The 25,992-nt window shown below is 47.8% G+C and overlaps 2 protein-coding genes across 2 annotated transcripts in view; one reads left to right on the forward strand and one right to left on the reverse strand.

The window, feature by feature from the left end:
* Window positions 1–22,595, forward strand: part of LOC308570474 (cytosolic phospholipase A2 gamma-like) — a 39,133-nt gene extending 16,538 nt beyond the window's left edge. The window contains exons 7-19 of the mRNA XM_081165338.1: window positions 401–543; window positions 724–926; window positions 1,768–1,881; window positions 2,767–2,907; window positions 3,141–3,194; window positions 3,662–3,694; window positions 4,501–4,629; window positions 5,861–5,986; window positions 6,254–6,295; window positions 11,807–11,899; window positions 12,344–12,498; window positions 20,367–20,538; window positions 21,575–22,595. Of these exons, the coding sequence (XP_081021464.1) occupies window positions 401–543; window positions 724–926; window positions 1,768–1,881; window positions 2,767–2,907; window positions 3,141–3,194; window positions 3,662–3,694; window positions 4,501–4,629; window positions 5,861–5,986; window positions 6,254–6,295; window positions 11,807–11,899; window positions 12,344–12,498; window positions 20,367–20,538; window positions 21,575–21,726 (1,557 nt within the window). The 3' untranslated portion in view covers window positions 21,727–22,595. The remainder of the gene's footprint in view (window positions 1–400; window positions 544–723; window positions 927–1,767; window positions 1,882–2,766; window positions 2,908–3,140; window positions 3,195–3,661; window positions 3,695–4,500; window positions 4,630–5,860; window positions 5,987–6,253; window positions 6,296–11,806; window positions 11,900–12,343; window positions 12,499–20,366; window positions 20,539–21,574) is intronic.
* LOC308571672 (olfactory receptor 2AP1-like) overlaps window positions 1–24,932 on the reverse strand; it is a gene marked incomplete at both ends in the record, with an annotated part of 295,033 nt that extends 270,101 nt beyond the window's left edge. Inside the window, one exon of the mRNA XM_081167317.1 lies at window positions 24,714–24,932. Within this exon, the coding sequence (XP_081023443.1) occupies window positions 24,714–24,932 (219 nt within the window). The remainder of the gene's footprint in view (window positions 1–24,713) is intronic.
* Between the last annotated feature and the right edge of the window lie 1,060 nt (window positions 24,933–25,992).

The raw sequence follows: 25,992 nt of genomic DNA on the forward strand, positions 1-25,992 counted from the left end.
GGAAATTAGGGATACAGTAGAGTTGAGTTATGGAAGCTTAAATTGCAATAACTAACAGCAATTGATTTCCCATTGTTCTTCCGAAAGCTACACAATCAATCAATATTTCATGAAGGAAGAGAATATACTGTTCCCTACAGAACTTAACTTCACCAGTAGCAGACAGCAGGTTGGGATGGCAGCAGTCTCCTGTCTCTCTGTTGATCAAATTGCTTTTGCTTACAGGTGGCTAGAGAGGGGTGTTAAACAGCAGGTTAGGAAAGCACCAATATAACACCATGTCTTCTGCTACCATGCACCATCTGTTTCTAGTTTCACCACTTGGTGTTACGTTGTAAAAAGTATTTGTGATTACATATTTCAAAATATGACAGTTATTTGTCTTTCCCTGTTTCCCTAGAGTTCTGTTCCTAATGTTGCCCTGTTAGGATCTGGTGGAGGGTTGCGGGCCATGATTGCACTTCAAGGGGTTCTGGGAGAACTTCAGAAAGAGGATTTGTTGGGTGCTGTGATGTATCTCTGTGGAGTATCAGGTTCTACCTGGTAAGTGGACACAAACTATATTCAGTGATGACTGGCATAACCATTTGAAGAAGTAGGAACCTAGCTTGTCTCTAATGGCTAAAGGATTTGATAAAGAAAGCTCTGCCCAACGTAGGAACATGCTAATTTGTATCATATTTCTTCAAAGCTTTGTTCACAATGCTTTGCCTTTTCTCCAAGGTGTATGTCATTCATCTATGAACATGAGGAATGGATGGGAAAGCTTCCTATTTTGGAAGCAAAGATGTGTGACAATCTTGTAAATCAATCGTGGGATCCCAGCAAATCCCTGGATGCCCTTGTAGAACCAAGTAAAGAGAAGACATACTCCTTGACCGATTTCTGGGGCAGTGTCATTCTCTATGCAATGTTGCATGAGGCAAGTATACTACCTCCTTTCCACAGATACTTTGTGGTTGCACAGAATTGTTGTTGGTTTTTTTTTTGGGGGGGGGGTTAAAAACATACACACCTATGCCACAGTCCAACTCTTTTTGTATATCCCATGTTCCTTCTTCCCCACTGAGAAACCACAATTGCAACACAACCACTTCCAGATCACATAGTAAACTGATTTAGAGGCTGCACGAAGATCCAGATGCAGTTTATGGTGCAGCTTGTCAGCAAGGCACTGCCTACAGGAAGCCTTGTAGAGATTTTCCATCATTCCACCAAAAATGGCAAGCAACGTATATTTTTACTCTAATAATAATAATAATATTTTTTTATTTATACCCCACCCTTACTGGTTCAAAAAACTGGGCTCAGGGCAGCTAACAACAAATTTAAAACACTTAATTGTAATACAACATAGAAGCAGCATAAAATACAGTATAAAAACTACGGTAGTCCAGAGCCTTTTGATTCATCTTGGTACATAGCAGAAGTACCCAAGTGATCAGTTTTGCTGTTCTAAATGTGACATACTCAGTAGGAATAGCAGTTTATCTCAGGCTATAATCCTGCTAGCTCTCGCCAACTGTGTGTGTCAAGCTACACATGAGATCAAAAATGTCTTTGCTTTCAAATGTTATTTGTTTATTGTTAAATGCAAATAGCATCAGCTGGCAGGGCTTATAACTTACCAAAATCGCAGCAGGTACAGAGGAGGAACTTAACACTTGCCTTCCTTGCTTGGAACTGGGAAAAATCCCTTCTCTGAAGCTGTTATTTGCATTGGGACAATATTCTCCCTCATTAACGAGTCGCTTTCTCTACAGCTAGATTATGGTCATTTGTCCAAGGAAAGGATGGTCTCATTTAATGGGGCAGTTCCTTACCCCATCTATGCGGCGGTGGATTCAAACAAATTAGATGACACCAGTAAAAGCCATCCAGGTAAGAAACAAAACAAATCAGCAACTATATATGGCCATTTCTCATGATGCCTAATGTTCCCTTTGAAATCAATACAACTTAAAAGGGCTTGGATCTTATCCATATGTTTGTGGGTCTTCTCTGTGCTTGAAATCACTGTCTATTGGGTCTCCTTGGAGCCTGATTAAGATAGCCTATAACCCAACTGTTATACTCTTCCATCAATAATCTCTATGTGTGTTAAACTTATCCAAGGAGCATGTGCGGCTGTTATTGGAGACTGCCCTTGGATCAATGCAATTGACACAGTGGGCTGAACTAACATAAGAACATTAGATGAGTCCTTCTGTAACAGACCAAAGGACTACCTGGAACAGCACATCATCCTGTTCTCACAGAGGCTGAACAGATGCCTCCAAGCAGGGCCATCTTACCCATAGGCACTAGGGGTGTGGGGCACCCGGGCTCCAGGTTCTCAGAGGCTCCAGGCCGAGAGTCCAGGGTCTGAGAGTTGAGTCTGGGAAGAGCCCGCCCATCGGTCAGAGTACTGTGGTGGGCTCTTCTGCTGCGGGCAGCTCTGCACCATGAGTTTGGGGGCGACCAAGCCAGTGAGACACTGAGGTGGCCAGCTGGCTCTACCCTCCTGCACGCCTGGGACTCGGCAAGCGGGGAGGGGGGGGTACCGGGTGGATCTTTGCACCCCGGTGCTGCATATGCTTAAAACAGAATGGAGACAGAACATAGCCAGCCAATTAACTAAATAGAAAATTCTATAAACAATAGTTTGTAAGACGTCAAAAAGAAACATGACAAATACAGAAGCTGATACGGCAAAAGAAGTCTATGTGTGTAAGCATTTGTTTCCCACACTTTCTGACACTGGTTTTCTTTTTTCTTTTTTTAAAGGTATCTGGTTTGAATTCACACCCCATGATGCTGGATTCTTTCACCCTGGTGCATTTGTTGACATGAGGCTGTTGGGCAGCACATTTGAGAATGGTGTGCTGAGAATACTGAAGAATGAAAAAAGCATTTCTTACTTGAGAGGTATTGCTGACTTGACAGGGGGAAGAGGCAGCAACACGACAGATTCATGCAGTATCCAAACCTCAGACTAGTTCACATGCTCAGTGATTCCCCACCTTCCTGCACTGAACCGAGCATGTTCCCTCTGCTATGTTTAGTGGCATACAATTATGATTAATGTATGCCACTAAACATAGTGCTGTCCTGCAAATTTCCTAGAAAATGTCATTTCCATTTCCTTCCTTCTCTTTCAGGCTTATGGGGAAGTTCATTTGCAGATCGCAAAAAAGACGTCAAGGAAATAGAAGGTTTTGTATGTTTAGCCTATTGGACCCAGCTAGGGAACATTCCTTCCTGGTATGGATTCCAAAGGCACAGCCCATGTGTGCACACTTGGAAGTAGTTGCGTAGCTTATGTGGAGCCCTGAAGAAAATCCTCTGGCCTTCTATGTCCTTACAACACTAACATGCTACTGCGGCCAGACTGTCCTCACTTAATTTGCCAACACTTGACAACTTGTATTAGTACACAGCAACCCTTTTTTTGAGGGGAGTGGTTGGGTCCATGGCCCCCTGCTCCTCTGGGCCACTTCACCCTGACCACAATTATTCTCTCTGCCACAAGGATGGGAATCCTGTGGGCCCCAGCTAGCATAGCCAATGATTATGGATAATGGAAAATGCAGCCCAATTAACATCTGGAGGAACACAGATTCCCCATCTAATAAAATATTCCTATAGCTATGGAAATATAATGTACTTCTCACATTTTCAGATTATATCAAACATCTGGGAGAACAAGCTTCAGGTAAGTCCTTGACATTGCTTGAATTTTTTGCCATCAGCCCGTCTCAAAAGGATACATCTGTTGATGCCTTCTTTATTCAGGAACTTTGCAAACCTATATGCACATGTTTGCTCTACACAAAATGGAAAGTAGTTTCAGAAAAAAAGGGTCAAAGGTAGGAAGGTCAGCCTGTGTGGAAGCAGCCTTAGCCACTATTTAAGTTAGAAAAACATTCTGTTATCAGGAAAGATTTGTTGGGCTGGAAGATAAGTATCGCTGTCTCCTGAAGTATTATGCAAAAGCAGGTCTGCATTTGACTTATGGCTGTGTTTCAGCAAGCATTATCCAATACTATAGAAACCCTGACAAGTTCTGCATTTCCCATAGCTATCAAAGGTTTAGAGGAGGGTAGTTAGAAAAGGCTGCAGAAAGAAATGGATTTAAGGTGCATTTGCACAACTTTTTGAATTGAGGTGTTTTTTATTGCTACGTTTCCTTCCCAAGGGAGAAATCTGTCAGTGATGTCATGGCTCATCTATCCTATAGGCAATACATTTATTCCAGCAGTGACATAAGGATGGGACATCTAGGAGCTGGGGCTTCTTGACTAGAGCCAGCATGAGTGGGGGGGATTTCAGGGATGATCCAATAAATCAGGCATATCTCATTTAGCATGTTATTCTCTCTGTATTTTGAAGCCTGGCCTGCCCTGCCCATTTTTATCAGCACTGTCACATTCCCTACAATATGTTGCATCCTAACTTTTGGAATAATCCAACCAGCTTTATTCCTTTCTTGTTGCTTGCATTTTTGGGCTTTTTTTGAAGCTTCCAGTTGTCACTGTATATATTGTCAGGCTGCTTCACATGCAATAAAGCTCCTGATTCATGCCATGGAAGGGACGACACATGAACATCAGGATGAAAACATCACAAACATCATGGAACTTCTTAAAGGTAAGAGGAAGCTGAGGAATGACTGGTGTCTATTTTTCCTACACAGATCTTCATGCTCCCAGCAACCCCTTCAAAGTGTATAGTGTGTGTGATTAGGACTATGATTATGGCAGAAAATTGTACCCATGACTTAAATCAATGATGGAGAATTGAATCTTACCAACCAGCTAGATTCAGATCTCCTTCGACACTCAGGGGACACTTTGGCAGGTGGGCAGGGGCAACCACCTGACAATCACTTGGCAATGCCATGGTGTCAGGTGAAGCATTTTCCTCGGTCTGTGTAATTTAATTTCAAACCATGCAGGCAAAGAAAATGTTTCCCTGCATGGTTTGCTGTAGGCACCAATTAAGTAGGGGGTTCTTGAGCAGCCAACCTTGCATTGCCACCCAGCTCAAGAGGGTATGTGTTGACAGGTGCTCTTGGGACCTGGGACCATTGTTCTGCCATGTGCTGTCATCTATGTATGTGCGTGTGAGGTGGGGATTTAGAGGAGTCCCCTCCATTCATCTTCATGGTAAGTTGCCAATAGAAAACCCACATCAGGCCCATTGCTGGGTGGCATTGCCCATGTGAGAACACAGAGGGAGGAGTTGCCTGCAGGTAGCTGAGTCTTTAGTAAGTTTGATCACTGTATTACCAAAGTGGTGAAACTATGGTCCTCCCGATGTTGTTGGACCCTAGCTCCTCAAAGCCTCAGGCAGACTGGCCAGGGATCATAGGAGTAAGATTCCAACAATATTTGGAAGGCTGCTGACTCCCTACCCCTCCTCTATAGGTTAATCAATAAAGTTGAGACATATTTGTACTATACATTGCAGCCAATTCCTGGGGCCAAGGGGGCTTCACCCCTCAAGAAAATATTTGAGGGGGCCACCCTCCCCAAATTTGATGGACATTGCCATTCAAATGATCAATTGCCATTCATGTGATCAATTATGTGGGGTGGGGCTTACTTGGGCCCCCTCAATATTTTATTCAAGTTGGTGCCCCTGATACCATACGACTGTCTTGAGCCTTCACTTCAGGTGGCAGTGCAATTCTTCCCTATACTGGAATTCCTCCAAATATAATTGGAGGAGGAGTATTTGAGAATGAAGGCTGAAATCTTAAAAATGTGAAATACAAGTGTTACAAAGGTTTTAGTTTTGTGAAACTTAATTTTAATCTGGTTAGACCAGATGGATATACTTTTTCATTATTCCAGTCTCATCTTACGTTCTTTGATAGATCAAGCAGGCAGCAACACCTACAACTTCCTCAGTTTATTGAAGGACAAAAACAACACTCTAGACAAGCCTGGAAGAGTGGCACAGTCTTTGACCCTGGCTGACATGTTTACTCAAGAATTTGCAGGTAAGTGTGGCTATGAATTTCAAAACTTCCAAAGAACTCTCTTATAGAGCAATCTTAGATATGCACATTTTTATTCAAAAATAAGCCCCACTGTGTTCAATGGAGTTTGATCCTACATAAATGTGAAGGACTGGAACCCTAATCAACTTCTGCTCCATTTACAAGAAGCATATTGTAACCATTTTACAGTTTAGATGTCTTATAGTGCACCTGTTTTATTGCATTTTATCCCTTAGTCTCAATGCTATGATGCTTTGCTTTTGACAGCTAGGACATCTCCATTCACGCATCACGAAGAAACAAAGAGAAGTAAGTAATTCACACATTTTATACATCATTTTCAAACCAACATTTTGTATATCACAAAGGTTTGTGATGAGAATCTGCAGATATGAAAATAAGATTATAAGGTATACATATTGTTTTATATCCATTCACTTTTAATTTTATTAATACTTATTTATAAGGGTCTTTATAAACCACCAACTCATTTAATTATTAATGCCATGTACGATAAAAATAGTCAAAATATCTTTGAATGATCACACATTTATCAGTATGTACACTATGGGACGTGGGTGGCGCTGTGGGTTATAATAATATAATAATAATAATTTATTATTTATACCCCGCCCATCTGGCTGAGTTTCCCCAGCCACTCTGGGCGGCTCCCAATCAGTGTTAAAAACAGTACAGCATTACATATTAAAAACTTCCCTGAACAGGGCTGCCTTAAGATGTCTTCTGAATGTCAGGTAATTATTTATCTCTTTGACATCTGATGGGAGGGCATTCCACAGGGCGGGCGCCGCTACCGAGAAGGCCCTCTGTCTGGTTCCCTGTAGCCTTACTTCTCGCAATGATGGAACCGCCAGAAGGCCCTAGGTGCTGGATCTCAGTGTCTGGGCTGAACGATGGGGGTGGAGACGCTCCTTCAGGTATACAGGACCGAGGCCGTTTAGGGCTTTAAAGGTCAGCACCAACACTTTGAATCGTGCTCGGAAACGTACTGGGAGCCAATGCAGATCTCTCAGAACCGGTGTTATGTGGTCCCGGCGGCCACTCCCAGTCACCAGTCTAGCTGCCGCATTCTGGATTAATTGCAGTTTCCGGGTCACCTTCAAAGGTAGCCTCATGTAGAGCGCGTTGCAGTAGTCCAAGCGTGAGATAACTAGAGAATGCACCACTCTGGCGAGACAGTTCGCGGGCAGGTAGGGTCTTAGCCTGCGTATCAGGTGGAGCTGGTAGACAGCTGCCCTGGACACAGAGTTAACCTGCGCCTCCATGGACAGCTGTGAGTCCAAAATGACTCCCAGGCTGCGCACCTGGTCCTTCAGCGGCACAGTTACCCCATTCAAGACCAGGGAATCCCCCACACCAACCCGCTCCCTGTCCCCCAAAAACAGTACTTTTGTCTTGTCGGGATTCAACCTCAATCTGTTAGCCGCCATCCATCCTCCAACTGCCTCCAGGCACTCACACAGGACCTTCACCGCCTTCACTGGTTCTGATTTAAAGGAGAGGTAGAGCTGGGTGTCATCTGCATACTGATGAACACCCAGTCCAAACCCCCTGATGATCTCTCCCAGCGGCTTGATATAGATATTAAAAAGCATGGGGGAGAGGACAGAACCCTGAGGCACCCCACAAGTGAGAGCCCAGGGGTCTGAACACTCATCCCCCCCCACCACTTTCTGGACACGGCCCAGGAGGAAGGAGCGGAGCCACTGTATGACAGTGCCCCCAGCTCCCAGCCCCTCTAGACAGTCCAGAAGGATGTTATGGTCGATGGTGTCAAAGGCCGTTGAGAGATCCAGCAGAACTAGGAAACAGCTCTCACCTTTGTCTCTAGCCCGCCGGAGATCATCAACCAGCGCGACCAAGGCAGTTTCAGTCCCATGGTGAGGCCTGAATCCCGATTGGAAGGAATCCAAATGGTCCGTTTCCTCCAGGCATGCTTAGAGTTGTTCAGCAACCACCCGCTCAATCACCTTGCCCAAGAATGGCAGATTTGAGACTGGGCGATAGTTGGCCAAATTGGCCGGGTCTAAAGATGTTTTTTTAAGAAGCGGTTTAATGACCGCCTCTTTCAGCGGGTCTGGGAAGGCTCCCTCACAGAGGGAAGCATTCACCACCCTGCAGAGCCCATCGCCCAGCCCTTCCCGGCTCGCTTTTATCAGCCAGGATGGGCAAGGATCAAGGAGACAGGTGGTCGGTTTCACTTGTCCAAGCAGCCTGTCCACAACCTCGGAGGTAACAGATTGGAATTGATCCCATGTAACAGGACCAGACAGAACTCTAGCACTCTCCCACCCTGGCCCTGCTCCCACGGTGGAGTCTACCTCCTTCTGAATCTGAGCGATTTTATCTGCAAAAAAACTTTGCAAAAGCATTGCAGGAGATCTTGGGGTCCCTACCAGGCCCCGGTGGTACAGGTGGTTCCGATAGTTTGCGAACCACCTGAAAAAGTCTCCTGCTGCTGTTTTCTGCAGATGCAATGGAGGCGGCGAAGAAGGCCCTCTTCGCTGTTGCCATTGCCACTTGGTAGGCTCGACGTTGAGCTCTAACCCATGTCCGGTCTGATTCAGAATGAGTTTTCCGCCACCGGCGCTCTAGCCGTCTCAGCAATTGTTTCATCACCCTCAGCTCCGGGGGAAACCACGGGGCTGTCCGGGCTCCATGCAATCGGAGAGGGCGCTTCAGAACCAGACAGTCAATAGCCCTGGTTAACTCCGCATTCCAGCGTGCCACCAGGGAATCAGCTGAAAGGCCATCAACTTGGGATAAAGCATCCCCTACCACTCTCTGGAAGCCAATTGGATCCATTAAGTGGCGGGGGCGGACCATCCGAATCGGTCCCACCTCCCTGCAGAGGGGAAGGGTTGCGGAGAAGTCCAGTTGCACCAGGAAGTGATCTGACTATGGCACTTCTTTTGTTTCGCTTTTAGTTAGTGTCAGATCACCAACATCCATAGAGGTGAACACCAAGTCTAAGGCATGTCCACGGCTATGAGTTGGGCCAAACTTATTCAGGGACAGCCCCATGGAGGCCATGCTTTCCACGAAGTCCCGAGCGGCCCCTTGTAAGGTCGTGTCGGCATGGATGTTAAAATCCCCCAGGACAACCAAGCTAGGTGTCTCCAGGAGCATATCCGCCACGACCTGAAGCAGCTCGGGCAAGGAATCCTTGGTGCAGCGGGGAAGTTGGTACACCAGTAGGAATCCTGTACTGCCCCTATTGCCCAACTTCCAGAACATGTACTCAGAAAACTGGGTCTTCCCAATAGGACGCCTGTTGCAGACTAATGACTTCCTAAAAATCACTGCAACCCCCCCCTCCCTGCCCACATGACCTGGGTTGCTGTGCGTAAGAGAAACCTGGTGGGCAAGCAGCGGCAAGGACAGGCCCATCTGCTTCATCCAACCAGGTCTCTGTCACACATGCCAGGTCAAATCCTCCATCCACAATCAGGTCGTGGATGGCAGTGGTTTTATTCATCATTGACCTGGCATTGCACAGCAACACTTTCAGGTCATGTGGGTTTCCCTTGCTGAATACTGTATCCTTCCGGTCAGGACCAGACCTGGAGGCAGGGATAGTCCTCAAACAACGACTAAACCCGCCTCCTCGGTAATGACATGGTCTGGTCTTAGCATAACTCCTCCTCCTGCCCGTGATCACTGAGATCGGGTGTCCCAATACATCCCCCCCTGTGGAACCTGCCCCACCCAATCTATTGGCTGAGGCCCACTCCCAGGCAGCCATGACCCTTCCCCTTAAAAAGCAAAATACAAACTATATAATAATTTAACAGAATAATAATAATAAAACAAAACAAAACAAAACAAAGCAAGAAACAATAGCGCTGACTAAATGCTTATCCCACCCCAAGCAAAAATAAAATAATGAAATAATATAATATTATAAAAAACAACCACCACCATTTAAGGTGCTGCAAATTAAAAGCAATTAAAACATTTAAAACCATTTTGTCCATTGCTGCCGGTAGCTGCTCAGGCCTTGAAACTGTAGTGGTAGTGCAGGCCCCGCCCCCTAGGCCAGATGGAGTTGGCAGGAGAGGGAGCGGTCTTCCCAGCACTCACACAAGCAGCAGCAGCAGTCATGTCCCGGAGGCCTCTCTCAGGCCTCTTATGCTGTGGCGGTGAGTGCAGGCCCCGCCCCCTAGGCTGGATGGAGTTGGCAGGAGAGGGAACGGTCTTCCCAGCACTCATACAAGCAGCAACAGCAGCCGTGTCCCGGAGGCCTCTCTCAGGCCTCTTATGCTGTGGCGGTGAGTGCAGGCCCTTCCCCCTAGGCCGGATGGAGTTGGCAGGAGAGGGAGCGGTCTTCCCAGCACTCATACAAGCAGCAACAGCAGCCGTGTCCCGGAGGCCTCTCTCAGGCCTCTTATGCTGTGGCGGTTAAACCACAGAGCCTAGGACTTGCTGATCAGAAGGTCCCGTTGCTTGGTCCCTGCTCCTGCCAACCTAGCAGTTCGAAAGCATGAAGTGCAAGTAGATAAATAGGTAAACGGTGTTTCCATGCTCTGCTCTGGTTCACCAGAAGTGGCTTAGTCATGCTGGCCACATGACCTGGAAGCTGTACGCCGGCTCCCTCGGCCAGTAAAGTGAGATGAGTGCCACAACCCCAGAGTCGGTCAAGACTGGACCCAACGGTCAGGGGTCCCTTTTCTTTACCCATTATACACCATATTGGCTACATAATAGGACTAGGTGTCACCCTTCCCATTTTTTACCCATAAAGCTGGGCTACACGATACACTTACCACAGGGATCAGCAGTCCCACAATCTCCTACAACTGGTGTAGTGTTTTGGTACCGTTAGGTGAATGAATCATGATACATGTGCGGCTTGGGTCTCTCCCACACGCGCGAGATGACTCCAGCAGTTAATTATTCAGATTTATTAGGCAATTTAAAAAGCCCTGGTTGGAGCTCCGCTAATCTCCATCATCCTCAGATAGCACAGTTGCTGGAATTGAGCTCCGCCCCCTTCCTCCCAACAGGAAAACCCCCACCTTCACTTCCTGTCCTTTTTGCATTTCTCGGCCAGTCTCGTGATCCTACAAGATTTTGGAGATGGTAATCCCTGTATTTCTGTGTCTGTCTCACTGTCTGAGCCTATACATTGCATTCTTTGGCTCTCTCTTTTGTTTTCCCTGTGTCCAGAGATCAAGTTATGGCTGTTCCCTGCTTCTTCTCCTTCCCCTCTGCCTTCTACTCTTATCTGTTCTCTCTCTATGCCGGCATTTTCATCCCCTGTCAGTGAAGGAACGTAGCTGGCAATACACTGAGATCCCTACCCCTTCTGGCAGAGTTCAGGGAAAGTAACGTGATGACCAATGTGTGTGTAGTCCTAAGCAATAAGCCTGGAGAAGGAAGCAAGGACCCTAGGACACTGATATGCATTTAATATGTAACTAAGCTTCAGTTACCACCTTCTATACAACTGGTAGCCTTCTATACAACTGGGATAATCTAACAGGGATGAGCTGTACCACATGCTGTGTGAAGCAGCCACCATATAGGTTGCCTATATGCTATGCATTTAAAGCACATTTAAGGACTTTTTCCAAAAGAATTCTGAGCACTGTAGTTTGTGAAGGGCTTATGGGAATTTAAATTCTCTAAGGGGTAAATTACAAATTCCTTGAAGAGGGGGCATGCTTTCAATGTGTTTTAAAAGTAATGATGATAATAATAATAATAATAATAATAATAATAATAATAATAATAATAATAATAATAATAGAATTCTCAGACATTGTATTCATTTCTAATCTAGTTTTTATTTTGCAGGTATATGGGATACACTGAGAATACTGTCAAAAACTGTTTATTGCCTCTTCAAATGGAAATGGGGGACCATCTCCAACTATACTTACAAATACTGTAAGGAAAACCACACACACCATTAATTATTGTAATGGTGGTGGTGTTAGTATTTATTTGTTCATCACTTTCTACAAATATGTCTCAAAGCAACTTACAAAAATACATTTGGAGGGGAAGAACCAGAAACGCCCTTTGAATTTCTTGGAGGACAGAATAGAAAGAAATGGAGTGTGTGTGTGTGGGGGGGGGACCCAGCAAGCATTAGCCTGTCTGCTTAGCAGCCAAAAATAAATAAATAGCCACTACAAAATGGAAATAGGGCTGGCCAGGTCATTGGGGGAGGGCGGGGTTGTATAGCCTTGGCCATAGAATCTGTGCAAGAGGCTTTCACACACTGCGTCTAGTTTGCCCTGACACCTCTCCAGATGGCAGGGAATGCATGCATATGAAACAACTCCTGAAAACAAATTATCAAGGTAATACCCGACTCTCTCCCCTTAGCCAGCCTTAATGACAAGAATCTCACAGGCAAGGAAGAATTTCGTTTGGCCGATGCTGGTATAGCCATGAATTCTGCTTATCCGCTTGTCCTCCGTCCTGAACGGGAAGTGAAACTCATTCTTTCCTTTGACTTTAGCAGCGGAAATCCTTTTGAGGTAGGTTTGTTGCGTTGGGTCATGATGAGATTTCATTTTTTAATTACCGTATCAGTGCTGACAGCAAAGCTCACTGGGCTCAGGATTGGTGATGAGAGGCAAAGGCTTGTAATGCTCACCTCCAAGAAAAAAAGTGAATACTGCACATTATATCTCAGCTGGAGAATAATTCCTGATTTATCCAGACAATCCCTAACCTCTCTTTCTCCCATTCATGCTGCTCCCTGTTTCTTTCTCCCTTCTTCAATTTAAATGGGGTGGTGACCTTTTTTATTTTTTTTACAGCTCAGGGGATAAATACCCTTGTAGAAAACTTTTCAGGGGTCACCTGCTTTACACCCACTACACTACACTTACCAAAAGGCAAGTGAGCAGATTCAGTAGCAAAAGTGGAATGAGAAACATTAATTTTGTCTTTACATGGTAGGGTTTTCCCCCCCTGTACATGCACACGCAAACACACACACACACACACACACACACACACACACACACACACACAATCCTTCTCCAGCCTCCATCTAGTCAAGCCAGAAGCATTGTCAGAATTTAAGGAAGCATTCTTGCCAGACAAAAAAGGAACATGCAAAAGGGGTGGATTCGCAAATGCCAGATACAGAAATCTGAAAGGCTGCCTTTGTCCCTGCTTTAAGTCTCTGTTAGTTGGCTAGTATAGCAGGTATAGTGGTGTTCTGGGCGTGGAAAGAAGAAACAAAGTGGAATAAGCCACACAGGTGACTCAAGGCTACTGGGCCTCTGATGGGTCACCAGAATTTGAGTAAGGGTGGTTTAGTCTAGACAACAGACAATTGCTGTGCCTTGATATTGCTGGTATATCCACTCACATTTTCTGGTGGGTGGCGTTGCGGCCAGGCATCTGGACCCCTGGATTGATCAAGGTTGCTGTCAGGGCTGCCTCAGGTCTCAGCTCACAAAAGACCAACGCCAGGTTCTTCTTATATACAAGGCTGTTTATTGCAGTTCATTATTGGTTCCACAACCGAGGCGCGCAGCCCCGCGTCTCTTAGCCTAGACGTTTTAAGTCCCCTCTGAATCGGTCCCGCCCCTACACCAGCTTAAGAGGCTTGTGCTAGTCCACCTCTTCCTGTCTTTCCTTTTCCGCAGGGTCTTTCTGCCCCCCTGGGTTCCTTCCCTCCTGCTCTCTCCTGAAGCGGATTCCTCAGATGCCTGTTCCCCCCTCCTTCGTGCTTTGGGGCCAGGCTCCTCCTCCGAGCTCTCTCCATTTCCGCGCGCCTCCACATTTGAACTTGGCGCGCGTTCGCTACCCCTGACCTTCCTCTTGACACTTACACTACTCCCTGTACTACTCTCCGCCTCTTCCGGCAGGACGTCCTGCCCCGATCTCCTTCCCCTGTCTCCTGCCTGCTCCGCTCCGTGTGTCACACTGGGAACTCCACTCTCTTCACTTCGTTCCTGCTGGGAAGCCGGCCCCGATCTCCCACTCCCACTCGGGGTTTCCCTGCTGCTTCCCTGCTCCTGGCAGGTCCCCCCTGTGACCCCCCTTGGCCTGACTAGGGGCGCCCCCTTCTGGGAATCCTCCGATTCACTTGAGAGACTCATGGAAGACCTCAAGTCATTGTCATCCTCTTCCTCACAGTCCTGGGATTCTTCCCCATCGCTCTCCGTCTCCCCCCTCACCTGTGCCTCTGTCCCTGAACCCCTGACATCCATCCCCCCCTCGAAGCCCCCCTTCCCCCCTCCCACTGCTCGGGCGCAGGTTCCGGGTGCTCCATCGTTGCGGAGGTCGCTGCCGGACACAGGTCGTCGACGTCGATCTCCTCTGCTTCCAGTTCATTGTTTGTGTGCTCGAACCCATGGTCCTCTCCCAACATGTTCACGTCCTCCCCTCCCCCTGTTGCCTGGGTGGGGTCTGCTTGCCAAGGACCCATCAGCCACCTCGTGCGCCAGTCCTCTTCTGGTTGGTCGTCCCACCAGTAAGGAGTGTCGGTGTCCACCCCCGAACACGATCCCCTTGGAGGGCTCGACTCTGGCGTCGTCTCCTCTGCGGAGGAGAACCCTCGGAACGTGCTGGCGGAAAGTGTGGGCGTAAAAAGCCAATCGTCGAAAAACTGTGCTGGCATGGGCCTGTGTGGGAAAAGGGCATGGAACTCGTCCTTGAGGAGGGGTTCGTCCAAAGCGTAGTCCGGCACCCAACTGTTGGCGCTGGCCGGGGCGCCCTCCCTGGCGAGAAAATATTCTACTCCCTCTTCCCCCCATCTCGAGTCCAGAATCTCTGTAACCTCGTTGAATGGTTCATCCCTAGGTGACCTCCCCCTCTTGGGCGACTCTCTGCTCGGTTCTGGTGCCGTCCCTGACTCCTGAAATCTGTGTGGGGCCCTGTAAGGGGTGAGCACCGACCTATGAAAGACCGGGTGCATTCTGGAACCTTCGGGGAGGGCCAGTCGAAACGCTACAGGATTGATCCTGGCCTCAACTTGGTACGGCCCTAGTTGCCTGTGTCCTAGCTTCTTCTTAGCTAACGACTTGGCCGGCATTGCTTGGGCCGCTAACCATACCCAGTCTCCCACCTGGATGTCTTCCCCCTCCCTCCTGTGTCTGTCTGCCTGCACCTTATAGGCCTGTTTGGCTAGCTCCAAATGTCTCCGTAACTCGTCGTGGACCTCTTGCAATTCTGCTGCGAAGTGGTCGGCTTCCTGTGGCGCCCCCTCCCCCGTCGTTACGAGCCCCGGGAAGGTTCTGGGATGCCGTCCATTGTTAGCGAAGAACGGCGTCACCCCCGTCGACGTGTGCTTCGTGTTGTTGTAGGCAAACTCAGCCATCGGCAGGTAATCCACCCAAGCCGCGGGTCGCTGATTGGTGTAACATCTCAGGTACTGCTGCATGATCGCGTTGACCCTCTCCGCTTGGCCGTTGGTCTGCGGATGTCTCGCCGACGACAGGTTGATTCTGACGTGCAGAATCCCTAGGAGCTTCTGCCGAAAGCTGGACACAAACTGGCGCCCCCTGTCGGACAGAATGGACCGTGGCAAGCCATGCACCTTGAACACGTGGTCGATGAACAGTTTGGCGGTCTGCTCCGCTGTCGCCACCTTCACGCAAGGAATGAAATGCGCCATCTTGGTGAACAGGTCTACAACCACAAGCACCGCCGTCTTGCCTCGCGAACTGGGCAGATCAGTGACAAAGTCCAGCGCCACCCTCTCCCACGGTTGCAGTGGCGTCTCCAACGGTTCCAGCAGTCCCGCTGGCTTCTGGTGCACTGGCTTGGACCTTTGGCATGTGTCACACCTGGCGACGTACTCCGCGACCTCCCCTCGCATCTGGGGCCACCAAAAGTCTCTGGCCACTAATTCCGTCGTCTTTTCCTTGCCGAAGTGGCCAGCGCTGGGTGCGTCGTGCAACTGCTGCAGAACCTTCGCGCGGAGATCGTCTCCCGGAACGTAGAGAGCACATTTACGGGTCAGCAGGCCGTCGCGTATCTGGAACTCGTCATCCTTCGCCGTGCCTCTCCGCACCTCTTCCATTTTGGACTGTGCGAACGGATCCGCCTGCAACGCGCGCCGCACCGCCTCCAGGTCCACGGCGGCTGAAGCGCACGCACACGCCTGTGGTGCAAAAATGTGCTTGGCTGCCGCCGGTGCCGCTTCCTCGAGATACTGCGGTTTCCTGGAGAGCGCATCTGCTATGACATTGTTGTCGCCTGGGATGTACTCGATTCTGAAATCGAAATCCGCAAAGAACTCCGCCCAGCGTATGTGCCTCTGGCTCTGTAGCTTCGCCGTGCGCCAGTGCTCTAGGTTCTTGTGGTCCGTGCAGACCTGCACGGTGTGCTTGGCTCCGATGAGAAAGTGCCTCCATGCCTTGAAAGCTGCGTGGATGGCCAGCAACTCCCTGTCCCAGATGGTGTAGTTCTGTTCCGACTTGCTGAGCTTCCGGGAGTAGAAAGCACAGGGCCTCCAGTACCCCTGCGGGTCTTCCTGCAAGAGGACGGCCCCCACTGCTCTGTCAGATGCGTCAGTCTCCACCCTCATGGGCCTGCCGGGATTCACGTGTAACAGCTGTTCCTCGGACGCAAAGAGACTCTTAAGTCTCCTGAAGGACTGCTCCGCCTGGTCCGTCCAGGTGAACTTCTTCTTCTTGGAGCTGAGAGTGTCCGTGATAGCTGCCGTCTCCCTGGCGAAACCCCTGATGAACTTGCGGTAAAAGTTGGCGAAACCGACGAACCTCTGGACCTCCTTCCGCGTTCGCGGGCTCTTCCAGTCCAACACCGCGCGGACCTTGGCGCTGTCCATGGCTAGTCCCCTGTCGGACAGCCTATAGCCCAGAAAATCCACCTCCGTCACGTCGAATTGGCACTTCTCCAGTTTGGCGTAGAGCCTGTGCTCCCGTAGCCACTGCAGGACTTCCTTAACATCGCTCTCGTGAGCCTCCGGCGATTCCGAGAAGATAAGAATGTCGTCGAGGAAACATACGCACTTCTTGTAGAGGAGTCCCGCTAGCACGTGATGCATAAAAGCTTGGAAAAAGTGGGAGCCATTTTGGAGACCAAACGGCATAACTCTGTATTCGTAGGTGCCCAACGGTGTGAACATGGCCGTCTTCCACTCATCACCCTCTCGCACGCGTATGAGATTGTAAGCTCCGCGGAGATCCAACTTGGTGAAGATCTTCCCTTTCCGCACCGTGGCGAGCAGGTCGTCAATCTTGGGCATGGGAAAGGCCGCGGGCTTTGTCTTCGAGTTTATGAATCTGAAGTCTACGATCAGCCTCTTTTGGGGCGTGTCCTTCTTCTTCACAAAAAACACAGGACTGCCCCCTACAGCCTTTGATTCTCGGATGAATCCCCGCTGCAGGTTGTGATCTATGAACTCCCTGAGCTCCCGCAGCTCCTCCTCGGACATGGAATACAGCTTCACAGGCGGCAGCGTTGTCCCTGACAAGAGGTCAATAGCGCAATCGTAGGGCTGGTGAGGTGGCAACTGGTCTGCCTCCTTTTCGCAGAAAACCTCCAAAAACTCCTTGTATTTGAGGGGTACTGCTTGCGCCATGCTGAGACGTAGCTGCTGCCCCTCCTCTTGGCCCTCCTCCTCTTGACCGGTCTGGATGCAATGCTGTGCGCAATAGGACGAGCCGAAGGTGAGCTGCCGCTGGTACCACGCCATGGTCGGGCTGTGCCTATCCAGCCAACTCATGCCTAACACTATAGGCGTGTCTGACAGGCGGGTGACGTTGAAACTGATGATTTCTCGGTGATTGCCAATCTGCATCACCATGGGTGGCGTCTGTTGCACCACCTGCCCACCCAGCAACTTCCTGCCATCCACCGTGACGACGTTCAAAGGCAGCGTGGCTGGTAGGAGCTCTATGCGATGCTGCTTGACGAAGTGCACCCCCACGAAGTCTGCGTTGCTCCCACTGTCAATTGTAATGGGGACTTCTAGGGTGCGTCCATTAGGTAGCTGGAGAGTTGCAGTGAGCTGCACCACTGGCTTAGGTGGCAGGGGGTCTGTAGGCTGCAAAAGCGCTGGGGACTGCCCTACTGACTCGCCTGGCTGTGCCCCAGCATTTGTGCTTTCAGCCAGGCATTGTCGTTTCCCTGAAACTGCTCTTCATGTTGTGCTGCTGCAGTTACTGTTGCTAAGGCTGCAGTGTGCTGCCGGAGCCTCTGGGGACACTCTTTGGCCATGTGCGTCCCACTGTCACAGATGTAACACTTCCTGTTCCCTCTAGGAGGCTTTGTCTTGACTGCTCCAGACGCTGGGGCTCCGGCTGCTGACTGAGCCTTTGCAGTCCCCAGTTCCATCGGCTCCTCCCCTGCCTGCAGCTGAGGTGAGGGACGCGTACGTCCTGGATCTCTGGGAAAGAAAGGAGGCACTCTAGACGGTGCGTGAAGCTGGCTACCCACCTCATTGCGCCAAGGGCGTTCTTCATGGCGTACTCCAATGGCAAGCGCCCGCTGCACCACGTCTGCCAGGGTTTTAGGTCTGACTCCCCTTGCCAGTTCATCTTTCACAGGGCCAGAGAGCCCCTCCCAAAACAAGTCTCTGACTGCCAGGGAATCTTTCTCCCATCGCAGCACATTCAGCAAGGCGAAAAAGCGAGCATGGTACTGACGTACTGAAGCCTTGCCTTGCCTTAAACCATGCATCTGCTGGCGTGCTACATCCACATCCACGCTAGACTGGAAGCAAGCATCCATGCATTTGATAAATTCATCAGAGTCCCTTCGAGCAGGGCAATCCTCGCGCCACAGATTGCGCAGCCAAGCCCTCGCTTCCCCATGCAAGTGGGACACAATGAAACCCACTTTTTCCTCCTCATCTTTAAAGTCGTCGCGAAGCAAATGCAACACATATTCTATGTCTGCTCTAAAACTGGGGTACTGCTTCAGGTTCCCATCGAAGTGGGCTACCAAGTTGCCTCCTCTTCTGCCCAGTGCTACTCCAGCAGCTTTGGCCCCCGGGAACCCCACCTGGCATGCATGATCCCACCTGGCTTGCAGATCTTGGCACCGCTTTTCCGCCTCTTCCCCCCTCTTCTGGGAGATCGCTACCTCAGTGGTAAGCTGGGAGACTGCGTTGCGTAGCTCAGCTATCTGCTGCTCCATACTCATGGCTGCCAAACTTCGTGAGCTTTGCAAAAAAAAATTTTTGCGTATCTTTGGGAGGGGACTTACTGTCAGGGCTGCCTCAGGTCTCAGCTCACAAAAGACCAACGCCAGGTTCTTCTTATATACAAGGCTGTTTATTGCAGTTCATTATTGGTTCCACAACCGAGGCGCGCAGCCCCGCGTCTCTTAGCCTAGACGTTTTAAGTCCCCTTTGAATCGGTCCCGCCCCTACACCAGCTTAAGAGGCTTGTGCTAGTCCACCTCTTCCTGTCTTTCCTTTTCCGCAGGGTCTTTCTGCCCCCCTGGGTTCCTTCCCTCCTGCTCTCTCCTGAAGCGGATTCCTCAGATGCCTGTTCCCCCCTCCTTCGTGCTTTGGGGCCAGGCTCCTCCTCCGAGCTCTCTCCATTTCCGCGCGCCTCCACATTTGAACTTGGCGCGCGTTCGCTACCCCTGACCTTCCTCTTGACACTTACACTACTCCCTGTACTACTCTCCGCCTCTTCCGGCAGGACGTCCTGCCCCGATCTCCTTCCCCTGTCTCCTGCCTGCTCCGCTCCGTGTGTCACACTGGGAACTCCACTCTCTTCACTTCGTTCCTGCTGGGAAGCCGGCCCCGATCTCCCACTCCCACTCGGGGTTTCCCTGCTGCTTCCCTGCTCCTGGCAGGTCCCCCCTGTGACCCCCCTTGGCCTGACTAGGGGCGCCCCCTTCTGGGAATCCTCCGATTCACTTGAGAGACTCATGGAAGACCTCAAGTCATTGTCATCCTCTTCCTCACAGTCCTGGGATTCTTCCCCATCGCTCTCCGTCTCCCCCCTCACCTGTGCCTCTGTCCCTGAACCCCTGACAGTTGCTATACCTACTTCTTTTTAAGTGGAAAGATCAGAAGTCTTTTCTGTGTAGAGGTGACATCTCTCTGCAGAGCCATATCACCTATGGTGCCCCAGTGGTGTAGCATGGGTTGCCAGCATCTGAGGTTGTGGGAGGGAAATGGATGGAGCACACATATGCATCCAACTGCCTACTGGCATGCACATCACCAACGAGATTGCAGCTGCAGAGATAAGAAGAGTCGTTCCATTGTTTGGAGAGGCCACTTCCATGGTTCACATGGAGAAGCCATTTTCAATGGAACCCAATGACAGAAGTATTGGGGCAGCACCATGTGTTGAAATTTTACACCCCTAACAATTTTTCTCCTGGGCAACTGCCAGTGGGGTGTTCTGCTCAGACAACAATTTCCACATTCCTTTCCTGCATTTTCTTCTCTTCACAGACTGTCAAAGAAGCAGTCCTGTACTGCAAGGAAAATAATCTTCCTTTTCCTGATATTGATGTCTCAGAGTTGGACAAGAGTAAAGACAGTCCCCATGACTGCTACATTTTCCAAGGACATGATTCTCCAACTGTCATGCATTTCCCACTCTTCAATACAGTGAACTGCAAAGGTATATTGTGTTTGGGGATTGCTTAGAAAGGGGCAGTGGCGTAGTGTGGGTTGTCAGCACCCAAGGCAAGGCAAGTAATTTGCTCCCCCTAACCCGTGGATTTTAGCAGGGGGCAGAGAGCTGCGAGTGCGAGTGCCCCCCCAGATGTTGCGCCCGGTGCGGCCGGCCCCCCCTGCACCCCCACGCTACGCCACTGGAAAGGGGCATGCATTTATTATTATTTTTGATAATTTATTTATTGTCCAACCTTCACTCTAAGGTCCCAGGGCAGGTTACAGCATTAGAAAGATCATTAAAAGGTACCCCTGCCCGTACGGGCCAGTCTTGACAGACTCTAGGGTTGTGCGCCCATCTCACTCAAGAGGCCGGGGGCCAGCGCTGTCCGGAGACACTTCCGGGTCACGTGGCCAGCGCATCTGGCGAGCCAGCGCAGCACACGGAAATGCCGTTTACCTTCCCGCCAGTAAGCGGTCCCTATTTATCTACTTGCACCCGGGGGTGCTTTCGAACTGCTAGGTTGGCAGGCGCTGGGACCGAGCAATGAAAGATCATTACCGACAATTAAAAACAAATTTCATTGTTTAGCGTGGGCTAATGATCTCCTTGGATCTGACTGATCCCTGGAAGATAAATCTGGCAACTCTGGCCAAATTGCTACCTTGTGAAATTGGCTCACCCAATAATTGTTATAATTGGTTGCCCTGGTAGGAAGATGCTGGACTAGATAGGCCTTTTGGTCTGATGCAGCAGGAATCTTATGTTCCTATAAAATTGAGGGGGGCAGATTCCATGTTCAAGTTCTACTGAAGTTTTACAAAAAAAATTGTTTTGTTTTTAAGATAGCTGGGATTAACGTTGGAGTTCTCACTAGCTCCACCGTCAATAGCTCAGCCTATATAATATAAGCTGGACATGTTCCTGCCCCATCTGTTTATGTAATAGGTGCTTTGAAGAACATGTGTGGTTAAGTGTTATACAAAGTGTTTCCAAGTGAATAGCAAGGCACTTGCTTATGTACATCCTCTTTCTTTTAAAGATAAAGTCGCTGAATGGAGAGAACAATATTCCACCCTCAAAGTTTCTTACAAGGAGCAGGAGGTCAAAAACCTCCTAGAAGCAGCAAAAGCAAATGTGAGGAATAACAAAGGAAGAATCCTGCAGGCAATGAAAAGCATGCAGGCTCCTTAACAGCTTTTCATTCCAATTTTGAGTTTGGAGGTTCTGGTCAACATTTTCCTTTCGCCTCTTTTCTAAGTGGGAACTACTCAGCACTACATGATTCTTTGCAGCATGCTTCTAATGTCTCCACTAGAAAACAGTATTTTCTAAAGAAAAAGTTTGCCCCCCCCATAACTATTGTATTTTGCCATGCATGTTGCCTTTTCCTTCTCAGCTGCTTCACATTTAAAAACACATTCTTCTTTGTATTATAAAGAGTATTCCCCCCCTTTTCTTAATCTTAACCTTTTCTTTGTAGAAAACATATTATTAAAAATAAAAGTTTTTCAACAGAATTGATGACAACAGGTCATCAAGGATACAGGGAACATGAATTACAAAAAGACATTTATAACATACAAAAACTTTTCTGATGTTTTTAAGAGCATACAGAGAGTAGATTTTAAAAATGGACTTTAAAATTAAAAAGTAATATTTTGCTTTATGAAATTTAATACTTTTCACTCAGTTGTTATGGGAAGGAAAGTAGATATTACCTTGTTGAAGTATTTTTCTGTTAAGCATGATTTTTCTGTTTTAAGTTCTAATACGAATTTACTGATTAATTTCTTCATATTGTACCAGGCAAACAAAAATTGTGCACCATATGCATAATAAACAGAAGGAACAAAGAATTCTTGTTCATTGCAATTTTGTGTGTGCTCGTGATGAGACTAGTCAAAGTCTGTTTTGGTTCAAAGTCTGATCCAAATCAACTTTATTGGTCTCATAACTGGAATCTCCAAATGAATTAGTTCCTGAGCATTCATGTTTGCTTCCACAGAGCGTATACAGAAGTTTGATTATACCAAAATACAGAATTTTTCAATTTCAATTTTAAAACTTTCAATAAGCAAATATCTATTGCTGTCTTGTTTCTCCCATCAGCAGCGGTATGTGAGGAAAGTCACACAAGTAATTTACCATCTCACACAATCTGTGGCTAAAGGATCATGTATCAGTTCTGCCATTTGTATTGATGTAAACCTCAAAAATGTATTTTTTATAGCTAACTATTTAGCTCTATCCCCAGTATATTTTATCTGATTGCTATGGCTAGTGGCTAATGCAAATAAAGTTTCTAATCCACACAATCTGTTGCTGAACTGATGAGAAAACAATGCAAAGGAACCCTGATTTTGGGTACAATTCAATAGGCAACTATCTCATGACTGACCACAGGATGGCAGCAAAATCATCACCCATGGCTTAGTTTCTGTCTTCCACAGCAAATAGTACTACAGAGTACTTGCTAAATTGACAGTTCATTCTCATTTTTCATTTTTAAACAGCTTCACCTTCAAAAGCCATATAAACACTTATCTGAGGTGAGTTTCTATGGGGGGAATCCTATGCCAGGGTGAGCAGCTGAGGAGGTAGCAGATCTCTGGATCAGCCACCTGATTCCTGATTCAGTGGGGTTCAACTAGGGTTAAGTTCCCAACCCTGGCTCAGCCACAAGTGCTTTGCTTGCTCATTCAGACTTAGCTGGCTAAGCCAATGCTGGTGTAAATCCCCCAAAGGTGGGGGTGGGGGTGAGACCAGAGAGTGGGGATTTGGGCTGGATCTTAGGCCCGTTTAGCTCATTCACATTACCTAGCAAACAATCTTAAATAATTGTTTTCCCTCTGTCAAGGAGAGCAACAGCAACAGCCCTATTGGGTTTGGATCTGTAACTTTATGCTGACTTAATTTACACCTGCCTGCCTTGCACCAGTTTCTTAGAAGTCTCCTCACAATCAGAAATTCTGTCTGTTATGACAACTGAAGGCAAGAGGATTTGGGGGCTAACAGGGAGAGAGGATCAAATCACCTCATATTTCTGGAATCAGTGCTATTTTTCTAGAAAAAGAGGTGCCGGAACTCACCATGAACACCTCCTTTGTTCTCTTAGAATGGTAATGGTGCCCACATGAGAGGTGCTGGAACTGAGTCCCAGTGAGTTCTGGCTGGGGAGGGGAAGCCCTACCTGGAATCATAAGTTGGAATTAACAAAACTATTTTCTCGTCCCTCTTTGAAAAGAGTTCCAAAACCCAGTTTCAAATCTTAAAGTGGGGAGGGGAGTCACAAGTGCTAAGATTTAGTTTCCCAAAGACCACTAGCTGAACTCCTGGTGGTAGTTAATTTTGAACCATAAATTTATCTTAAACATATCCATACAAAATATTTCAAAAAGAATGGACAGAATACCCAATGTTTGTTTGTTTTTTAATCAGTTTTTATTCAACCCATGCTGTACCCAACATTTATGAAGAACCCTTCTCATTGATTCCTTGACCTCTCGGTTCCTCAGACTGTAGATGAGAGGGTTCACCAAAGGTGTAAGAATAGTGTAACCCATAGAAAGTACTTTGTTCATGTCTACCAGTTCATTGGTTTCTGGCAACATGTACACAATTATGAGTGTCCCATAAAAAATGGTCACAACAGTGAGGTGAGAAGAACATGTCGAGAAGGTCTTTTGTCTTCCTGCAACAGATGAAATTCTCACAATTTTAGAAATTATGCAGATATAAGAAGTCAATGTTAGAAGAAAAGGAGGAAGAGTGAATGCAGAACACAGAAGGAATATTAGTGTAAAAATAAGTTGTGCATTACTGCAGGAGAGTTTTAGAATTGTATAAGGGTCACAAAAGAAATGGTTGAGTATATTGGGGCCACAGAAAGTTAATTGTGACATAAACAATGTTACTATGGCACTGGCAAGAAAGCCATTGAACCAAGATCCACAAGCCAGATGTCGACAGACCGTGCTATTCATAAGTGCTGCATATTGCAAGGGTTTGCATATTGCTAAGTAACGGTCATAAGACATTGCAGAGAGAAGATAGCATTCAGTGCCAGCCAAGCCACCAAAGAAGAAATATTGTATGATGCAACCCTTAAAAGGAATGATTTTATTGCCAGAAAGGAAACTGGCCAGCATCCTGGGCAGGATGGTTGAACTATAGCAAACCTCTAGGCATGACAAGTTCCCTAAGAAGAAATACATGGGGGTGTGAAGATGTCGATCAGCTACAACCAGTACAATGATGAGAATGTTTCCAGCCATGGTCACAATGTAGATGAAAAGGAAGAACAGGAAGAGGGGAATCTGCAGATCCCGGAGATCTCCAAATCCAAGAAGAATAAATTCTGCAACCTCTGTTTGGTTTTTCATTTCCATATCTCTCATAATATTACCTAGGGAAACAGTAAGTGCAAAGAGAATTCAAAAATAATTACAAACCTGTATGCTTAAAGGAGTATGCACTTAGTTGCCACTGAAATAAATGGGACTAAAGGTAAGCCTTGTCTAAGTTGTTCCAATGATTTCAGTAGGACCTTAGTTGAACCAAGTCAGGATCCAATCAATTCTTTGCCCCCATTTCATTCATTTCAAATACAGAGAGAAGTTATGAACTATCATTTTCAGATAGTTTAGATGTATTGCTCCACATCATCACAGTGTTGTTGATGGTCTAAGAATTTTATATAATTAATATTTGATGGACTCATTAGAGTAAGTGTGATTGTGCTCTGAATATATTTCACCCAAGCCACTGTTTCTGCAGCATTCCTGCAATGTTTACTTACAGCAGACATAGAAATGATTGACATCATGGTGAACGCGGACAGACAAATACTGTAAATTTCGCTCTATAACACACAGATTTTTTCTCCTTAAAAGTAAGGGGAAATGTCTGTGCGTGTTATTGAGCGAATGTGTGGTCCCTGGAGCTGACTCGCCGGAGCGCAGGGGCAAAAATAGGCAAAAATCAGGCAAAAATAAGATCGGGCAGGCGGGTGGAGGGAAGGCGGAAGCTGCTGCTTTCCTGCATTCTGCCTCAGGGTCTTAATGCCCACCCGCTTCTGTTGCTGCGTTTGCTCAAACTTAACAAAGAGCAGGGAATCCCCTGCCCTCCTGTCAAGCAGAGGGTTAAGGAAAGGATCGAGTCCTTCCTTCTAATTCTTTCCTAGTCACACTGCGTGCAGGCTCCAGCCCACCACCTCCTCCTCTCCGTGCTCTAGGGACTCGCAGGCAGCCGAAAAACATGCAGGTGGGAGAGAGAGAGAGAGGGCTGGCTTGGGGGGGGGGGACTTTTGCTTTCCTTTCCTCCCCCCCACCCCGTTAAACCCCTCCCCTACATTCTTAGCCAGCTGCTTCTCCGCACACCCCTCTTGTGCTCCTTGTCCCTTCTGTGTTTTTCCTTCCCTCCCCATTTAAAACGTGGTGACAAAGCACAGATCCACAT

Source organism: Podarcis bocagei (assembly GCF_964188305.1).
Source record: "Podarcis bocagei genome assembly, chromosome: 13".
Classification (NCBI taxonomy): domain Eukaryota; kingdom Metazoa; phylum Chordata; class Lepidosauria; order Squamata; family Lacertidae; genus Podarcis; species Podarcis bocagei.